Here is an 18,895-nt window from a genome sequence, read left to right as displayed (position 1 = left end):
TTAATACAGTGCAATCAACTGAAAAGCAACAGGAGCTTACAGGAAACTACAGCCTTGGGTCCTGAAAAGTCTTCTCTCTAAAAGCAGGCCTCAACCTGCATTGATCACACAATCCTGTGTGCTTTCCCGTGAGCTCCCACTACTGTTCAATGGATGGCACTGTAATCATTTCATGAAATTTCCTAGACAACAAATTGCATAGCCCCACCTCGCCTTACTGATTACTCTTTTTTGTTATGAAATGCTGAAGAGAAAGCATTATCCAAGGAAAAGTGATGAAGAATACAAGAATGAACTCATTATTTACAGTGTACAAAGCTATGGATTTTTCATTGTAGCGTAACAGGATTTCTTCCTGAAACACAGAGAAGATGTTTAGGACTGGCTAGAAGAAATATATTGCTTTGCAAGACATTAAAATAAATCCCCTCTACACCGTCCACAGTACAAAGCAGATGGAATTCAAAAAAATCCTCTGCTTTTGATTTGGTTCAAGAAAATCTTATAACAGGCTGCCTCCTGCAACCCCTCTTCCCCCACCAAAATAGAAAGCTCTCAAGACTAAAACTGATTTCCTACTGTGCATTCTTAGGTGTTCCTTTTGTGAAGCTACATCCGTGATCTGGGTCTCCTCTATTCTTCCAAATCAGGCACACGGTGTGTTAGAAGTAAATCTGCATGTGACTTTCCTCTTTCCTATTTTGTGCACTGCTCATTCCCCTCTGTCTTTATTCCAGATCTCTCTATTCTAATTTCTCCCTGAACAGGCTTATTTCCCAAGAAAAACCCTTGTTGCTCTGCTTTTGAGTGGAGAGTCATGTTGGATTTTTAATGGAACACTAGATAAGAAACTATCCAGACCATGTTCTATGGTGAACATGCCAGCACAGGGGACTGAAGACTTGCTCCCTTAGTCACAGAATCATTAGTCAGCATTATAGCTTCAGCATAGCAGTACAGATGGATCTGTAGGTAGATATAAGTGCAAAACTAAACTGTGAATTTCATTTCAAAGAGTGAGAGCAGGGATAGTGTGCAATTGTTGTGCACTATTGATAACTTCCCCTCCCGGGCTCCAGCTGCGCTGGGGAAGCGCCGGCCGGGGGCACAGGGTCTGGAAGCTGCCCGGCAAACCATGAAGCCGGTAGCGCTCGGGCAGCCCTTTTCGCGTGGCTGGGAGGGAGGAGGGGAAGTTAGGGCGGGGACTTTGGGGAAGGGGCGGGAACGGGGCAGAGTTGGGGCGGGGCCGGGGGGTGGGAAAGGGGTAGGGGCAGGGCCTGTGGAGTATCCTTTTTTTTATTTTTTAAATATGGTAACCCTAGACTTAATGACTTAGGGTACATCTACCCTGCAAAAAAAAAAAAAAAAAAAAAACCAACACAAAAACAAACCCATGGCACTTGGGTTTATGCTACAGGGCTAAAAATAGCAGTGTAGACCCTCTCACTCGGGCTGGAGCCTGGGCTCTGAAATCCTGCATGGGCGGGGGTCCCAGAGCCTGAACTCCAACCCGAGCAGGATTGTCTACACTGCTATTTTTGGTACCATAGCATGAGCCCACGTCAGTTGACTGGGCTTTGAGATTTGCTGCCACAGGATTTTTTTGCAGAGTAGATGTATCCTTAGTGGAGTTGCAGAGGATTTAAGTCCGGGCAGGATTTGTCTCACCCCTCATCATCTAATTGTGATTCCCCAGACTAGAGAGAGTCTTCCCTGTCATTATTACATCTGAATCAAGCTTTCCTTTATGTTACGCCAAAATAAATCTGGAGTAACTTCATTGAATCTTCCGAATTCATTCGGGTGTAACTAAGAGGAGAATTTGTCCCTTAGACTTGTCTCTTTAGATGATTGGAAGGGAGCTCAGACTGATCCACAATTCCTCAGTGGATATCCCTATTTGGAATTGGAGCCTTTCCTATGGAAATCAGACTTATTTATTTTTGTTTTTGTTTATTCTTTAAATGAGCAAAAGTGGTGTTTGGAGTGGTCTCTTTTAGATTGCGCCTCTATATTTAGCTGAGCATCTATCTTTTTTTGTTTTAGCGCAGATAATATCTGCGTGGTGGGATATTTTTGAATAAGTTCTGTTAACTCTGATCTCTGAAGGCTTTAGTATAATTGGACAGCACCTAGATATGTTTGTTATAGCTGCTATAAAAGCAAGGGATTAAAAAGAGGCTTTGTATATGATGGGTTCTGTAGAAAGCTTTAAGATAGTACATATTTTAGTAGAGATTCATGATGTAAGGAGAATTCTGGATATGCCCTTCTGTATAGATCCACCTCAGGGAATGTGACAGAGTAATTATGTTGGTTTATTCCAAACCACTAGTTAAAAAACCTCAAGACATTTCTAGAGCTGTTTAGTGGCTTGGGTTTTTTTGGTTTGCTGGATCTGAAGTCACACTAACTAATCCCACCAAGGCTCTGAATTAAAGCTATTGCATTTAAAACTTAGACATTTTAAAAGTTCTCTAGCAGTATATATGCTTTTTTAATTTAAATAATAAGAGCTCTGTTTGTCCTTAATCCATACTTCTCATTTGTCTGTTTGACTTCATTTTTGTTTCCCTTCTCCCCACCTTTATTTCTTTAGTCTTTAACTTCTGTGTTAGCATCAGCCAAAAAAGAGATTGAACTAATGTCAGACGAGATGAGGGATTTGATATCCGAGAAGGAGATTCTGGCACAGGAGGGAAATGCTTTAAAGTTAGAGAAAGGTTCACTATTAGCAAAACTACTAGAGTTGGAATCCAAGCTTATGTTGTTGCAACAAGATCAGGAAAAGCTTTGGACAATAAATGAAGAACTTGATTCAGAAAATAAAAAAATCCTAAAGGAAAAGCAAGAAGCTGAAACTAAAAGTCAACAGGAAAGCACAGAAAAGGCAGCATTAATTTCTGAGAAACAAAAGTTATTTATTGAAATAGGGACAACACAGAAAGATCTTCTAAAAATAAGTAGAGAAAATGATGCTCTACGCTCTTCAGAATCAGCGCTGCTCCAACGGCTGGAAGAACTTCAGACCAGCAAAGATGCTTTGGTTCTGGAATCTCAGAAGCACATTAAGGAAAGAGAAGAACTGGAGGATAATCAGAAAATGCTTTCTGAGGAGAATGCTACTCTTCTTAAAGACAAGGATGATGTCATCCAGAAGCTGAAAAGCTCTTATGAAGACCTGGCCAGAGATCAAAAGGAACTCCTGCAAGAATTATCTGCTCTGGCTGCAGAGAGAAATTCAGTCTTGGATAAAAAATTGGCTCTTGAAAGCGCACACGTGGCCTTAAAAAATGAAAGGGACGATCTGTTGCAAAAAAGGCAAGACCTGCAATCTGAAAAGGAAGCACTTCTTAAGAGTCAGGAAGAGCTGCATGTGAGCTTAGAAACTGCTCTTAACGAGGAAAAGGCCCTAAATAGGAAAACTGAAGGACTGCAAGCAGAACTAGATGCTGTGATTAAAGAACTTAAAAAAGCTACCAAAGACAATGTAGAGTTGCAGGCCTCCTATGCTAGTCTCTCTAAATTGCTTGAAGAGATTAAAGCCAGTAGGGAGTCAACAGACTCTGAATGTATTCAATTACTACAAGAGAAGGAAGCTCTCTCTTCATCCGAGCGGAGACTTTTGTCTGAAAGGGACGAACTTTTACATGAAAATAAGGCAATTGCGGAAAAGCTTGCCAAGACCTCAGAAGATGCCACCCTTGCTGAGAAAGCTGTAAATGAGAAGATTAGTCAACTGAGCAGAGAGAAGGAATTGGCTTCTCAGAAGTCAGTGAAACTTAAAAAGCAGAATGATGCCCTTCTCAAAGAAAAGGACATGTTAGAAACCAAATGTGCAGAGCTGCTCACTGAAAAACAGTCTTCTGCAAATGCACTGTGTGACTTGAAAAGAAAACATGAGCTGGACGTCTCAGCCAAGAAAGCACTCGGTCAAGAGAAGGCAAAGCTGCAGAGTGCCATTGAAAGCCTCAAGAGAGAACTGGACAAGAAAACCCAAGAAAATCAAGATCTAGTGGCCTATAACTGTGAACTTTCAAAGTGTCTGAAAGAGGCTCAGAGTGCCAAAACACTGCTAGGAAATGAACTTTCTGCTGTTTCGCAAGCCAAGCAAGTTCTGATGGCTTCCTTCAAAACCTGTTCCTCCAGTAAGGAAATGCTAGGCAAAGAGAGGACTGAATTGCAAGAAGAATGTCAGAAATTAAATGAAGAGATCAAAATTATGCAGGAGAATTTAACAATAGAAAGGGAAGCTAGAAAGCTGGAAAAAGATTCATTCTTATTGGGACATGCAGAACTTCAGAACACCATCAGCTTCTTAGGGAGGGAGAAGGAGCAGCTAACAGTTAAAAATAAAGAATTGCTGTCTGAGAAACAACTGCTGGTTCAGGAGAAACAAGCATCTGAATCCAAACTAGAGGAAATCATTAAAGAAAAGGAGGTTCTCAGCACAGAGACTGATCAACTTGCCTCCAATATTGAAAAACTAAAGAGTGATTTTGCTTCATTGACTAAATCGAAGGCAGAGCTCCAGGACTTGCATGCCTGTCTCTCCAATATCCTAGAAGATCTTCGGCATAGCCATGAGGTGACTGAATTGGAGCGAACGAAGCTGCTCCAGGAAAATGAGAGCCTGCTTGCGGAACAGAAGAATCTGATCATGATAAAGGAAGAAATACTGAAAGAGAAGGAGAAGTTTTCTGAGGACTATTACAAACTGCATGAGGAAGTAATGCTTTTAGCACAAACTAATGGTGACCTTTCAGCCAACCTACTGGTGTTGCAGAACAAAAATCAGATGCTACTGGTGGAGAAGGACAAACTTGCTTTGAAACTAAAAGAAACTGAGGCTCTTCAGACACATACAGTAACGCAAAAATCTGAGGTATTGAAACACATTGTTAAACCGATCAAGTACAGTTACTAACACTGAGCACTAACTTCAATGGTTTAGATGTCTGCACTTTAATTGCACGACCAGCACTTCATCTTAATGTAGACAGACTGTAATTCTCTTCCCTCTTGCTATAGTACCCTGTTTGTCTCAAGTTGTCTGTAATGATGAGTGTGAAAGATCTTTTAACACCCATAATAAAAACAATTATATGCTTAATCATAAGGAACTATGTTGTCGCTGAATGCTGCAAGAAAATTTTGAAACTGTGAATAAAAAGGAAAATACTTTTTCCAAATCCTATAGGAGAAATTTAACGTTAGTAGAAAAAGTACTTTCTAGCCAACTGTAAATGGGTACAAATGAACATGATTTTAGACTTGGTGCTCACCGTACCTTTTTATTTTAAAAAAATTGAATAAAAAGAATTAGTTTAAATTTACATGGTGATATAAAATAAAATTTTACTCCAGTAATTGGACAAAAGGAATTGTAAGACAATCCCCTAGCAGGCTTGGGCTTTTTTAGAACTTTCAAAACATGTTGTAATAAATTGGCAGCTGAGTGTGCTCTTTTTATTCACAGTAGTGTTTATATTCACCACCAACAGAGCAGTAAATAGAACTTTGAGCCAGACCTTGCTTGACTTATAAACTGCAAAACCACTTAAAGTATGAATTTTGTGGGGTGCTTTTTAATTCCAAATATTTTCAGAATATTTTACTCCACTCTAAAGCTTTGTGTATGATCTTCAAAGATTTAATTTCACAAGGGCAAGTCATCATTAACAATGTTAAAGTAACATATGTAACATTAACTTGATAGGAGAACAAAAAAGATTCAGCTATTTTAACTTTTAGGATCCTGTCAAAGCAAATTCAACACAACTCCTCTTTATAATTCCACATCTATCTAAAAGATCAGTCGGGTGGTGGTGAATATCTATTGAACTATGATTATAAGATGTTTGGGGCATCTAAGGGTAATCACAGTGGATATAATTAGGGCCATTCAGGGATTTAATAAAAAAAAAACACCCTCAATGAGGACACAAGCATGGGATTGTAATTCATTTCCGCATGGAATTCGACCTTTTAAGATCTATTTTATACTTTATGCAGCTTCAGAATGCAGATAAATTTCCAGTTTTAGTTACAAAAATGAAGCTATTTAACATATTTGATTCAATATGGAAAAAAGCTGGCAAGTAACTGAGTTCTGCATAAAGTAAACAAAATATAGTATAACGGCTGGTCTGCATTGGAGTGTTCCATCCAGTAATAATTCTCTGTTATATTTAGGCTGCTAAAATGGCAGAAGATGCTTTGCAGGTAGTGGAGCAGGTGACCAAAGAGAAGGATGCCCTTCATCAAGAAAAGATCGATACACTGGCCTCCTTGGAGGACTCCAGACAGACAAATCAGAAGCTTCAAAATGAAGTAACCACTTTTAATTGTTTATATATGAAAAGAGTCACAAAGTTCTTGAGACTTACTGGTATTCCTTAAAATGTCCCTGTATTATAATGTGAAATCTACATCCAAATAGTCAAAAGCACCACAATTTATCAGTGAATATGTGCTCTTTGAGGTACCTACATTTCCCATACAACTTTAGTTATATGTTGAGCTGGACATGCGGTCACTTCCTTCTGCTAGTCAGATCTGATCTTTGCAAGTGAGGTTGTTTAAATCCTATTTTTCTGTATATAACAAATGACCTAAAAAGAAAAAAACTGTAGGGGCAGGTTTAGTTTTTACTCTGCAGTCCAGAAGTGTGTTTTTGTTTTGTTTTGTTTTGTTTGTTTTTATTAAACCAATAGGATCACAGCACAGGGGATGGGACTATTGGTGAGTGGGGAAAAGGAGAAGAATGGGATGAATAACCTTTGTCACTGTCCCACCACAGAGCTCATCACGGACATCTTGGCATGAGCTACTAGATAGTATCCACAGCTTCTCTATGTATTACACTAATACCACTTTCAGAGGGGTAGCCGTGTTAGTCTGAATCTGTAAAAAGCAACAGAGGGTCCTGTGGCACCTTTGAGACTAACAGAAGTATTGGGAGCATAAGCTTTCGTGGGTAAGAACCTCACTTCTTGCATCTGAAGAAGTGAGGTTCTTACCCACGAAAGCTTATGCTCCTAATACTTCTGTTAGTCTCAAAGGTGCCACAGGACCCCCTAATACAACTTTGTAGATTACATGTTTCTACAGCTCTACTGTGGTGTGTCCAGCTATAATTACAAATACCTCTACCCTGATATAATGCGACCCGATACAACATGAATCTGGATATAACGCGGTAAAGCAGCGCTCCAGGGGAACGGGGCTGTGCACTCTGGCGGATTAAAGCAAGTTTGATATAACGCGGTTTCACCTATAACGTGGTAAGATTTTTTTGGCTCCCGAGGAAAGCGTTATATCGGGGTAGAGGTGTACTCTATTACCTATATGCTCATGGACCTTGGCTTTCAACGATGCTAGAGCAGCATTTATCTACTGTGATGAGAGATGCAGCATGGTACAGTAGACAGGGCACAGATACAGAAGATCTACGTTCTAAGCCTGGCTTCATCAGTGACTCACTGTGTGGCCTTGGGCAAGTTGTTGACAATAACGTCTCTGTGCCTCAGTTTCTTCATCTTAAGTGGATAGTTCTTACCCTCCAATAAAAAGCACTACCGAAGTGCTAACTAATAGTAACATTAATAATCCACATAAATTCTCCCTTCCTAATCTAGCCTGCAAAAATTTGAGCTTCTGTGCATGGTTATTAAAGGATCCTCTGTGTGACCTGAAGTTTCACGGCAGCATCTTCATCTCTCCTCCTCTGATTTATGTATTATTATTTATCATTTACTATTTATTATGGCAGCATATAGAGGCCACTCTCAAGAGTGAGGCCCTACTATGCTAGGTGCTGTACAAACACACATGAGTTGCAATTCCTGTCCCAAAAAGCTTGCAACCTAAGAAATACCACAGTACTTTCCATGATGATGCTGGGTCAAGGACCCCCTCCTACCCTTGTTTTTCCCCTTTTGTAACAGTGTACTTTTTTTTGGTAGTGGTGTCTTCACTAGCACCCTAATCTCTTTTCCCCACAAGTTGCCTCCAGGCTGCAGAGAAGCAAGTATAAACTAACTGTTTGAAACAAAAAGATGCGGGGAAACAAACTTGAGCACACTGGCTGGTATAGCCTGTGCAGATGATTCTCTAGAATTTTCTGATGTCTTCAAGATAATGATCATTTTGAATGGGAAATACCAGGCTAACCTAATGCCATAGGCTTCTATTGAAACATAATTCTCAATAATTTTGAGGCAGTGTTGATTGCTTAAGAGAGATGACATCATTTAATGCCAGAAGTGGAATTTCTGGGCTGTTTAAAATAAAAATCTACTGTTCTGTAATGCCATCGAAGTAGCTGGAGATTATCGGTTACATAATATAATGTATTACTGAGTGCTTGTGAACAGATGAGGTTTACAGTCTAATAAGTGCTTACATGATAGATGCATGCACAGTAAATACTAGAAGGCTTTCTACAATTTGTGCCAAAACAACAAGACCTCTCAAAAGAATGGATTGCCCATTATTGCAAACACAACATCCAGCCTACTATTTCTCACTGATTAAGGTACAGTAAAGCTTAACCATATGGTTAATTATGTATGTTTTTACCTAAGATCAGGGGGGAAAACTCTATACAAATAGCACTCAATTATAACAAATCATACTACATTAATTTTGCTAAAAATGTTGAGTTGTAGGGACAGTGCTTAGACAGGTGTCTGTGTGAAATGTGGTGGATAGATTTTTACTTATATTATTATCAGTTAGTCTTAAATTAACCTTTAACTTGCTATGCTGCTGGAATTGCATTGAACACAGTTAGGTTTGTTACACTTTTGTTAGTCCAATACTTCCCAGTGCAGACAGACTAATTTAACTCTTCAGTTACCAAGACTTAAAAATAAAAGAAGTGCAACTGTTCAAAACGTCAGGCCTCCATTTTCACAAATGCTTGACTATTTACAAACAATTTGTTTGAAAATTATATGATTCCATGAATTTAACAAGATTTCCTTCCCTCCCCCAAGCTGGACAAACTTAAACAAAACAGCCTGAAAAACGAAGAGGAACTTAACAAGTCAAAAGAGCTTCTAAATCTGGAGAACAAGAAAATGGAAGAATTTAGAAAAGAAGTGTAAGTATTTAAATGTTTGTTGAACCTTTGAACTCTTACATAGTTATTCTATGTGAGTATGTAGCAATTACGTTTCATAAATTAGTCTTTTTACCAGTTTGTGACGGGGTTGGGACTCACTACCTGGGCGCCTCCTACTGGTTACTCTGGGAATTAATTCAGTCCAGTGGAGCGTCCCCTCTCGGTGGTATCCTGCCCGTTGTCTTGCCTTCGGTTGGCTTATGAGCCCACGTCGCTCACCAACTCGCGGCGTCCTCTTCCGGACCACTGCCCTCCAGCAGTGCCCCTTAGTCCAGCCACACCCCCTTCCAGGAGGGAGGTGTCAATCAACAGTCTCTATGTCCAGCCACCGTGGTCAACCACACGCCCCAAAGTCTAATCCCTCCTGTCTGGGATCTGGTGTGGTCTATAATGGCCGCTCCCTACGGCCAATGGCTGGGTGTACTGCAAGGGGGGGGAAGGGGAGGACCCAGGCCCACCCTCTACTCTGGGTCCCGACCCAGGGACCCTCTGGCGGCAGCCTCGCTGTCCTCCTCCTCTCCCCTCGTCTGTCTGCTTCCCTGGGCCGCTTCCCCTACGGCACCTCACACCGGCTAGGCCCTTCCCCTCAGGGCCTGCAGCCTGGCAGACACCGGGCTGGAGTTTCCTTCTGCTCCCCCAGGCCTGCCCAGCACTGCACTATCCTGGGTGCTAGTCTCCTACCCTGGAGACAGATCTTCCCCTGTCCAAGGCCTGGGACAGACCGACTGCTCCTTTCCAGAGCAGCCTTCTTATAGGGCTAAGCCTGGCCCTGATTGGCTCTCAGTAAGCCCTTTCCTGATTGGCTGCCGGCCTGCGCAGCCTCTTTGGCCTACTCTATCCCCCTCTCACATAGGGGTGGGGCACTCGCCCCGCCACACAGCTCATCTACAGTATCCTCATTTATAAAACAGAGGTACTGTACTTTGTTACAATTCACTACTAACTTGGCTTCTGAAATACGTAAAACATGGAAATGGAGCACTGCCATGGCTCTCTGAAGGTTGTTGAATTATTTGTGGAGATGTTTTAAATTATGGTGCATTAATTGAATTAGTCTGAGGTGGCATACAGTTCTGCCACATGGGGGCACCAATTTATTTCAAAAGCATCAATCCAAACATCTTGCAACATGTTTAGTCTCTAGTGTAGCTGGAGCTCAGTGTGATAGCTGATCATGGTCCAATCCTAATCTAGACAGCCTCATCCTAGATTCTGAAATTGGAATGTAGCTGCAATGGGTGAAGCAGAGTGTGCTGCTGTTTGGGGTCACATTTACCTGGACTCTACAGTGTTTATATAATCATTTATTTTGTCAATAAACCTAACCAGTAGGACTCCAAAGAAAATGTAGGGAGTAGATATATATGTAGTAACAAAGTGCCTTAGCTGAGTGCCCATCCCTGGGCAGTACTAAATGAAACACACACAGTCTCTCTGGTTTAAAGCCTTCTAGCCACAATTTGGTTAGTGCATGTTAGCCTCCGAATGAAACTATTAGCTTGTAACTAGTATCCAGCAGCCTAAAACTGTGTCCCTCCCTGAACAAAGACACAGCATGGCTACTGGCCCTTCAGTGTCCCAAGGTTTAGAGACTTGGCACACTGAACCTCAGGTCTCCAATCCCACCCTCTCTGTGTGGAGAGAATTTGGTGACCTGTTGGGGAGATTCAGAACCTGGAACTTGGACTGCAGGGCTGAGATGATTGCTTGAGATTTTCAAAATGGTGCAGGGGATTTTTGCCCCACACGTGACTGGTGCTCTTAGATCAAGGTAGTCCAGGTAAGGAGAGACAGGGTTTCTTGCAGAACACACAACATTAATGCTATGTTCCAGCACCTGCACCACGGTATTGATTTTTCTGTCCTTTTAAAAACCTAGGTGGCTGTCAGAGAGAGGGCCCTTCTGGTGTGACAGGATTTCATTCCATCAGTAATTCCTATCTGCTTCAGCGCTTGTAGAAAATGCCAAGGCAAAGTAATTATTTCCAGACTAGTTGCTCTAGTCCTAGAACCCCAGGAAGTGTGCAGATCCCATTTTTTATTAAAAATTATTCTTCTGCAACTTGTAAGGAAAAATTATTTGTAGAAATTGCAGTTCAGACTTCAGTAAAGGAGACTTCTAGATAAAGGAGATTGGTTTCCTCTCACTTGGTCCTCTTATGATTCTGTTTAAGGCAAACCTTAATCCTAGCCAATTGCTGAACATGGTCTCTAATTACCTGTGATTTTGGACTTCATGGACGGGGGGTAACTAATCTAATTTGACAGGTAATTGTCATACTGATTTAAGATTATTAAATTATAAATACTTTGACATATAAACAAAGTAATTAACATTGGTAAAGGATGGAGCTGAATTTGGCAGCTGCAGCTTTCCTTGAACTCCTCAGCAGTCTGTGTTGCCAGAATGCCTTTGGGATGCCCAGTAGGTGATGGTAAATTCTTGTAATTGTGGAGGGGAATAATGCAGGAGAGCCCTTTCAATAGCCAGCTGTGGCTCTGTAGGTAGGGAAGTCTTTCAGTGGAGGTGGTAACCATTTTTGCAAAAGAGCTTAACATATAAAACTGGGTACCAGAGAAGCAGTGATACTGGTTGGATTTTCCTTACCTGGTTAATAAACTCCATGTCAAATGCTCTTTTTGACATCCATTAAAATTCTCAGATACAAATGAATTACAATGGAATTCTGTGGTTTCACACAAGTCCACGCCACTGTTTGTGTGCCTTTAACATCAGGAATCTGACTCCCTGACACACTAGTGCCAAAATCAAAAGTCAAAGCACTGTTACGGACTGCAGCACAGCAAACAAGTGAGGTTAAAATTAGATGTATCCCTGCATTAGCAACCAGATTCATACCAAGATAATTGGATTCAGTGATGTGAGCCAACACATTAAATCCAGTTTAACTAGTCCTTATTAATAGAGCATGAAAAACTGCACCAAAATTGTTTACACTAGAGCCTGATCTTTAATAACTAATGTAGTTATGGCATAAGATCTAGGGAAAAGGGCTGGAAAATGCTAGCATGAAGTTTAATACACACAACGCCGGATTACTTTTAATGTTGCTTGATAAAATGTTCATCATATAATATGAAATACTTTTGTTTAAACTGTAATTTAGTGAGTTTGAGGATAATGCTCCTGTTTTGTGAATCCTGTTACATAAATGTATCCCTCCGGGGCACATCAGCCATGGGTCATCATAACATATTTTAGTACTCTAGTCAGTGCTTGACTGTGAAATATTGGCACATATGACCATTGAGCCTCCCTTTAGGAAAGCAAAATACAGTGGTAAAAAAACTGCCCAGATGAAATAAAATGCAACTTATTTTTTGAAAAATCCTGCCAATTTCTACAGGAACTTATTAAATGACGTATACACAGAATATGTAACAGGCTTTTGTTTGTTTGTTTTTGTTTTAAATACATCAGTTAAAAATAATTCTAAAAAAAATTCCAATCTTATCAACAGCAACATGGATTAACGAAACTTGAAAATCCTAATTTGTTTTTTTGCTATTGGTGTTTATTTCATTGTAAAGACAACAAAAATAGACTAGTCATCTTTACGTTTTGGCTCACCTGACTTCATCTGTTCTTCAGTGTTTGGGTTGCAAGCCATTCCAGAGAATATTTAAATCTGAACAAATGGGGTTTCCTTGATAATTTTAATTTCATAAACATTTCTGTTTGTATTAGATTTGGTTAAAAACTCTGTGGGTGTGTTTATGTGCCTGTACAGGGGTGTGGGATGTTAGAACTACCTGTCTGTCTCTTCAAACGTAAATAACATACTTCAAACAAATACTGTACCATACTTCAAACAAAATTTAATCCCACAAATTAGCATATATTTAAATCTGAGGGTTTTTAAACTTTTGGAGCCATGTAGAACTGGTAATAGGACGCTGAATAGACTTTCCCTTGCAGTGGTATCAGATGCATTTAATGGAAAAGGAAGTAATTGTGTGTTGTGCTTCCAATGCTCTCTTTTTCAGGGTTAACACTATCAGTGTTATCAGTGTGCATTTAAGGTGTAGATTGTCACCTTTATTATAGATCCTATTAGACACGTGACCTAGATGTATTTTTCCAAGCTGTGAAGCAGATTCTCTCCCACAGTCTTTTCTTGCCTGTCTTGTTCCTATGGTAACCATGCACTTCCTGTCCTTGCAGAGAAGCGCTGAGACTGTCGGCTGCTCAGAAGTCCCAGCAGCTCACAGCCCTGCAAGAAGAGAACGTTAAACTTGCCGAGGAGCTGGGCAGGAGCAGGGACGAAGTCACAACTCATCAGAAGGTAGGGTGGCTAAACACTTACTGTTCGGTGCTTAGAGGATGCTGCAGTTTGATTGTTTAAAATAATCCATACTATTTTCACGGATGCCTGTGTGACCATGTAATGCATGCTTGTGATTTAAAGGGATAGTTCATTTCAAGAGTGTTCAAATACATTTGCAAACCACCTCCATTAGAAAGTTAGAATCATAGGATGGTGGAGGGTGGTATGACCCATAAAGAATCTTTCCAAGAGAGATGTCTATTTGAAGGCTTCAGGTAAGTGTGAATGAAATGTGCTGTAGCCAACTCCATATCCAAGGGTCTACTAAAGAGACACTCTAGTGGGAGTATTTTTCATTTTCCAAACTCCTCACTTTTCACATCCTTTCCCCCCTCTATTAAGAGAAACTGTAGTTGTTTTTAAAAACCCATCCTTCCAGAGAGAATATTTTAAGATGGTTTGGAGAATACTGTTCAAAACCCCTTTACTGAACTCTATGAAAATGGTAGTGGAAATATGCATACGTGTGCGCTTCTGTATTGTGTGTAAATGGTGGATATTAGAGGACTGGAGTTGGTATAAGGTTTTCTGGTGGCAGTGTAAAGTCTGTAAAGCTCTAAGCTTTGTACATGTCAATAGAACCTTAAAATACATTTATTGTGGATGGAGCTTATTACATTGGTACTTGCAAATAAAGATTTAGAACTTAGATGTTAAGTGGCTTAATTAAAACTCTAGATCTCACATAGAATAATTCTGGTTATGTTAGAACCTCTTCCTGAAGTATAACCATTTAAATTATTTTTTTCAAAATTTGCATTTGAACTATGACACCGTGTCCTCTGACAGTAGTGTGTCTCATTCTAGGACATGACGTGCAATGTAAGAGCAGTATGTGAGCCACTGTCAGACACACGTCGCCATTGCATACAGCATGTGCCTTTGTGACAGCACTTAATGTGTTCTGTGATTTCAAGCTTTACTGGAAGTCTCCCTTCAAGCCCTGCTGCAGAACCTCATGCTCCACCAAGATTTGAGGGGGCAGACTTTCCCCAAAGCATCTCTTAGAGCTGAAGCCCGAGCCATTTCTAACTCCTGGGTGCTATGACAGTAATAGTGCATGGAATCCTTCATTCTACAAAGTGCTTTGAAAGATGATTGAGAAATGTCCCTGCCATGCAGGCTCTGACCCTCCTCCTGAGTAGTGACGTGATAATAGGATGCTGTCTTCTTAAACAACCAATGGGAGCCTTTTTTGTCCCTTTCAAATTATGTCCGAGCTTTTGGGGGCAGCCAGCTCCTTTCTTCAGACCAACCACAACTGGAAAAGGCTTCCTTGGCTGCAGGGCCATCCATTGAATCAAACCTGGCCTTCAGTGCCTGGTCCAAGTAACCAGGCTTTGGGAGGTCCGAGGGAGAACACTGCAGTAGCCCATGCAGCTCCTGGACTGTCTTCCCAGGGGGATAATAGCTGTCTGGGTCACCTAGCCTTGGCTGTCCCCAGCCTGCCCCACTCCCAGTTCCCCCACAAACACACATGCTCTTTGGCAGCCAGAAGCCCTTGTGGAGCTGTGCTTTGTTGTTTTGCAGAGGAGCGGACCTCCTGCCAGGCTCGTCTAATCCTGCCATCCTGCACAGTGTAAATTTACCAGTTCCATTGCATCCAGGGCTCTCTTCCCATGAGTGGAGGGCAGGATTTGCCCCAAGAGTCTAGTATCAAGGAGTCTTCCAAGGGCTTGGAGGGGAAACAGCTTAAATGCTAACTGTAGCTATTCATATCATACGAAATTCTCCTTGGTGAGGAAGGAACCTTAGTAATAATCTGAGCCCTTGAAACACTGAAATGCTGCCTGCTGGGTTTGCGCCATCTGCTAGTCAGTCCACATTGCTGCAAACCACGTAATTCACAGTGCCTATTAGAATACTGGAGAAATGACCTCAGGGATAATCCTGCTGTGGTACAAAGAAGCAAATGTGAATTGGTGCCATGGAAAATGCAGATTGTAGTGCCACGTAACTGTTTAATGCAGCTCCTCTCAGCTCAGTTTTGGTTAGCTCAGGGTTGTGTAATGTGCAAGACCTCTGCTTAGCAAAACTTTTATCTGTTGCTTGCTTCGGATGGAGCTTGGCTGCTTAGAATGAAGTCTAGAGGTTCATAAACTAATAGCAAGCCTCCAGTGAGATAAAAGGACCAATATCCTTCCCTTTGCACGCCACTCCTGAGCACCTCTCAGCTGTGTCTAATTACGTTCTCCTCATAGCTCTGATTCTCATAATGAAATGGCTGTGAAGTCAACTTGCCTTCTGTGAGGATCCTAGCTCACGAAACTCTGCCCTGTGCTAACACCGTCCCACCGAATCCCATCACCTTCTCCTTTTTACTATCACTTGGGTAAATGTACCATTACTGGGACAGTGATGCTAGCATGTAGGTCTCCTTTCAGGATTTCATAGTGCAAGTCTCTGCATTTCTCTCTATGGAGGTAATAGAGAAACTGCTGCAGAGCCCCTGTAAGGGGCTGGTTGCTGCTCAGCTTGGAGTGAGAATGTTGTTAATTGAATGAGCATGTCAGGATTAGACCTCCTATCCTTTCAGTCCATATGGGGCCCAAGTAGAAGGTGTAGGAATGCCCTCAGAGTGAGTAACATTGTAAGGTGAGTCCATGGAGAAGAAATTTTAATATAGAACATTGCTACATTGGGGACACTTTAGAGTACAAAGTAAAATTCCATCTTAACCAGGAGAAACAGGTTTCACGTAGAGTTGGCCATAGACCCAGTCTGCCTCTTTGTACAGTGGATATTATTAGAAAAATAAGGAAAGAACCAAAATGTAGCAATTTTTTGCTCTTTGATTTTTTTGGGCCTTTTAAAATACAGTAAGACAGGTATCAAGCATATGTTGCAAGTATTTTGAGCAGTCACTATGGTAACCATATAAATTCTAGCAAGAGTGTTAGTCAACTGGGTTAGTGAATCTGTGGACACATGACACATTTTGCAAAATTAATGAATACAGTGTCATGAATGATTTATCCTGACATCTAAAGGTTAAAGTGGCTTATGCTGCAGACACTGAGGGGGTTTCATCTATATTGATCCATAAATAATTAGCTATTTGTAATTAGCTAAAGAATTCCAGTCAGATAAATACTGAGCTTGGGGAGCTTTTCTGGCTTGCAATGTTTTTATGTTGGTGTTCTCAGGCTTCAGACCAACACATGAGTTTTAACTTAAATGGAGAGATTGTGGAAAGATCTGTTAGCTCAACTTATCTACCCTTCTCTAACCCTGCTCAGTAAGGTAGGTGGTGTCTGCTTGAGACCGACTTCTTAAAAATGTGCAGTGGAGCAGTTTATTGGAAAGAGAATGATCTCTGAGTGGGAGGAAGAAAGGGCATCTGTCATGACCCTGGCCTCAGACACCTGCCGCCACCATCAAGCTTCTCATTTGGAAATTTTACCTCAGGGCACCCCTCCCTCTGCTTCCTTATTACAAGAACACTGTCCCCAGGAGCGGGAAGTCCCTGACAGAGATGGTAGATGCTCCTCGAAGGCCACTGCAGAAATCCCCAGTCCCCACAGCTCCACTCCAGACTGAATTAACAAAGTTGTAATGTATTATTTACAATTAAAATCTCTGCTTGAACTCTGTATTGAACAGCTGGATGTGCCCACTGTCCTTTTCAAGCCCCAGAAAGTCTTATTTCGTACTTCAGTTCAGGCTTCCTGTTTGTAAGCCATGGACTCCAGTGTGCTCCCTGTATGGTCTCACGACTGCCTTCTTGGCATTCTGGATCTGTCAGCCCTGATGGACAAGTTCCAGGAGAGACCCTTCTTGGCAACTTCAGCAAGCCCAGACAACACCGCCTCCCACTGGTGAGTGTCCACACTCGCCTTCCCGACAGTCCTCCTCCAACTGCTGACTTTCAAACGAAGATTCCAGGGTGATGCTGGCAACACAATGGGCCCTCGCAGAGTCCCTAAGAGTCACACCCCTATCTCACTTCCTCCCCCATATTTTACCTTTCACACACTTCATACCTAAAATAATATAAACCTAAAACATACCCTAATATTCTCCACAATAATCGTTCCGTCTCCCATTCTACCAACAAGCTGCTCCTTGTGACTTGGTCCATACAGCAGACCGCGTTGGCTCACCACCCCCAGGCAGGTAACGAAAAGGGAGGCCTAAGTTCCCTTCTTGATTTGAAACCCACAACTTCATTGATGTTTTCTTTTCTGTTTCCATCCTGTCGTAAATGCTGTGGGATTTGCAAAGCTAGACAGGAGCAAGGGGAACTTCTGCACCCATGGAACTGTTCAAAAGGCAGCTGAGCTGACAGCAAGGTGGCAGTGTGACTTGGGGAAAGGGTGCACGTTTTGGGGGCATTATGACCATGGCTGGTGGCAAGGTGGCATGCAGGGATTTTCAAAGTCTGAAGAGAGTAGAGAGCAAAAGGAGTTAAGCACTGAAAAATTAGACCGTCCCAGAGGGAACCCAAGCAACTGGATGCTGGACTGTGTTGCTTGTTGGTGCCAGGTTAATGCTGCACAGGTAGCCTGTTGGGAGCTGCAAACGATGCCTACTGATGAAGGAAAGCAGTTGATTACTTCAAGAAAAGGCAGCCAAAGGGGTGTGATCCACAAGTGTCTTATCTGAGGATGAGGGAAGGATACAGAAGAGGGCAAGGGATTTTTAAAAATATCTCGGAGAAAAGTGACTAGCTGGGTGAATGGTGGTCTTAGAGAGAGCTGAGATTCTGGACATAGGAGGACAGTGGGGGGAGGTGGATTCTATGTGATACTCATGTACGTGGTCCCCTCCCTATGTGATACCTGGTTAAATATGTATCTTTTTAAGGACACCATTTCTTTCAGGATTTCTAAATTAAACCCTTCTCCCTTCAGAATTTCACCACTTCCCCACTGGCTTCTCAGAAGCACAGAATTCAAGGAGGTAATATAGCCTGCTTGTGTGTAGGAGGCAGACAACAAATCCTCAGAAGCAGGGGTGTGCTTTGTTCTGTCAGTGAAATTGCTATTTTTGACTTCCGACGTGCTTGCAGGAATATGATGGCATATAATCCAAAGCTCCCTGCTATTGAGGTCATTTAGCAGGGTCTTGCACAGCTGCTGGCTCTTCCATATGATCAGTGTCCTATAGAAGGAGATTTTGTTATCGTCTGAGTCTTTAGATAATTCAGTAGCCTTAGTTCTTTCTCGGTTCCACTGCTGTTCAAATGAATACATAAGCAAAGTCATGTAACATTGTACCCCAGCAATAAGAGAACAACCAGTCCTAAAACAGGAAGCCTTACAGTACTAGAGGATGGGCAATGAAAATTAACATCCTTGTGACCCGAACTTATCCTCAGACCTGAGGATGACAGACAGACCTTCACTCCCACTATAATTTACTTTGCTCTGGAAGCCCAATGTGCACAATCTCTTTGGACACCCTTATGTGCCAC

At 41.7% G+C, this 18,895-nt stretch overlaps 1 protein-coding gene across 13 annotated transcripts in view; it reads left to right on the top strand.

Moving 5' to 3' along the window:
- CLIP1 (CAP-Gly domain containing linker protein 1) overlaps positions 1 to 18,895 on the top strand; it is a 121,952-nt gene that overhangs the window by 87,731 nt on the left and 15,326 nt on the right. For 9 of the 13 annotated variants that reach the window (XM_054006159.1, XM_054006171.1, XM_054006166.1 and 6 more), the window contains 4 exons: positions 2,600 to 4,885; positions 6,196 to 6,333; positions 9,003 to 9,109; positions 13,317 to 13,437. In XM_054006159.1, coding sequence (XP_053862134.1) covers positions 2,600 to 4,885; positions 6,196 to 6,333; positions 9,003 to 9,109; positions 13,317 to 13,437 — 2,652 coding nt within the window. The remainder of the gene's footprint in view (positions 1 to 2,599; positions 4,886 to 6,195; positions 6,334 to 9,002; positions 9,110 to 13,316; positions 13,438 to 18,895) is intronic. The other 4 variants (XM_054006169.1, XM_054006168.1, XM_054006167.1 and 1 more) reach the window with 1 other exon arrangement.

Source organism: Malaclemys terrapin, chromosome 16 (genome assembly GCF_027887155.1).
Source record: "Malaclemys terrapin pileata isolate rMalTer1 chromosome 16, rMalTer1.hap1, whole genome shotgun sequence".
Classification (NCBI taxonomy): Eukaryota; Metazoa; Chordata; order Testudines; family Emydidae; genus Malaclemys; species Malaclemys terrapin.
Note: the sequence above shows the minus strand (reverse complement) of the source record. Positions and strands in the feature narration are given on the sequence as shown.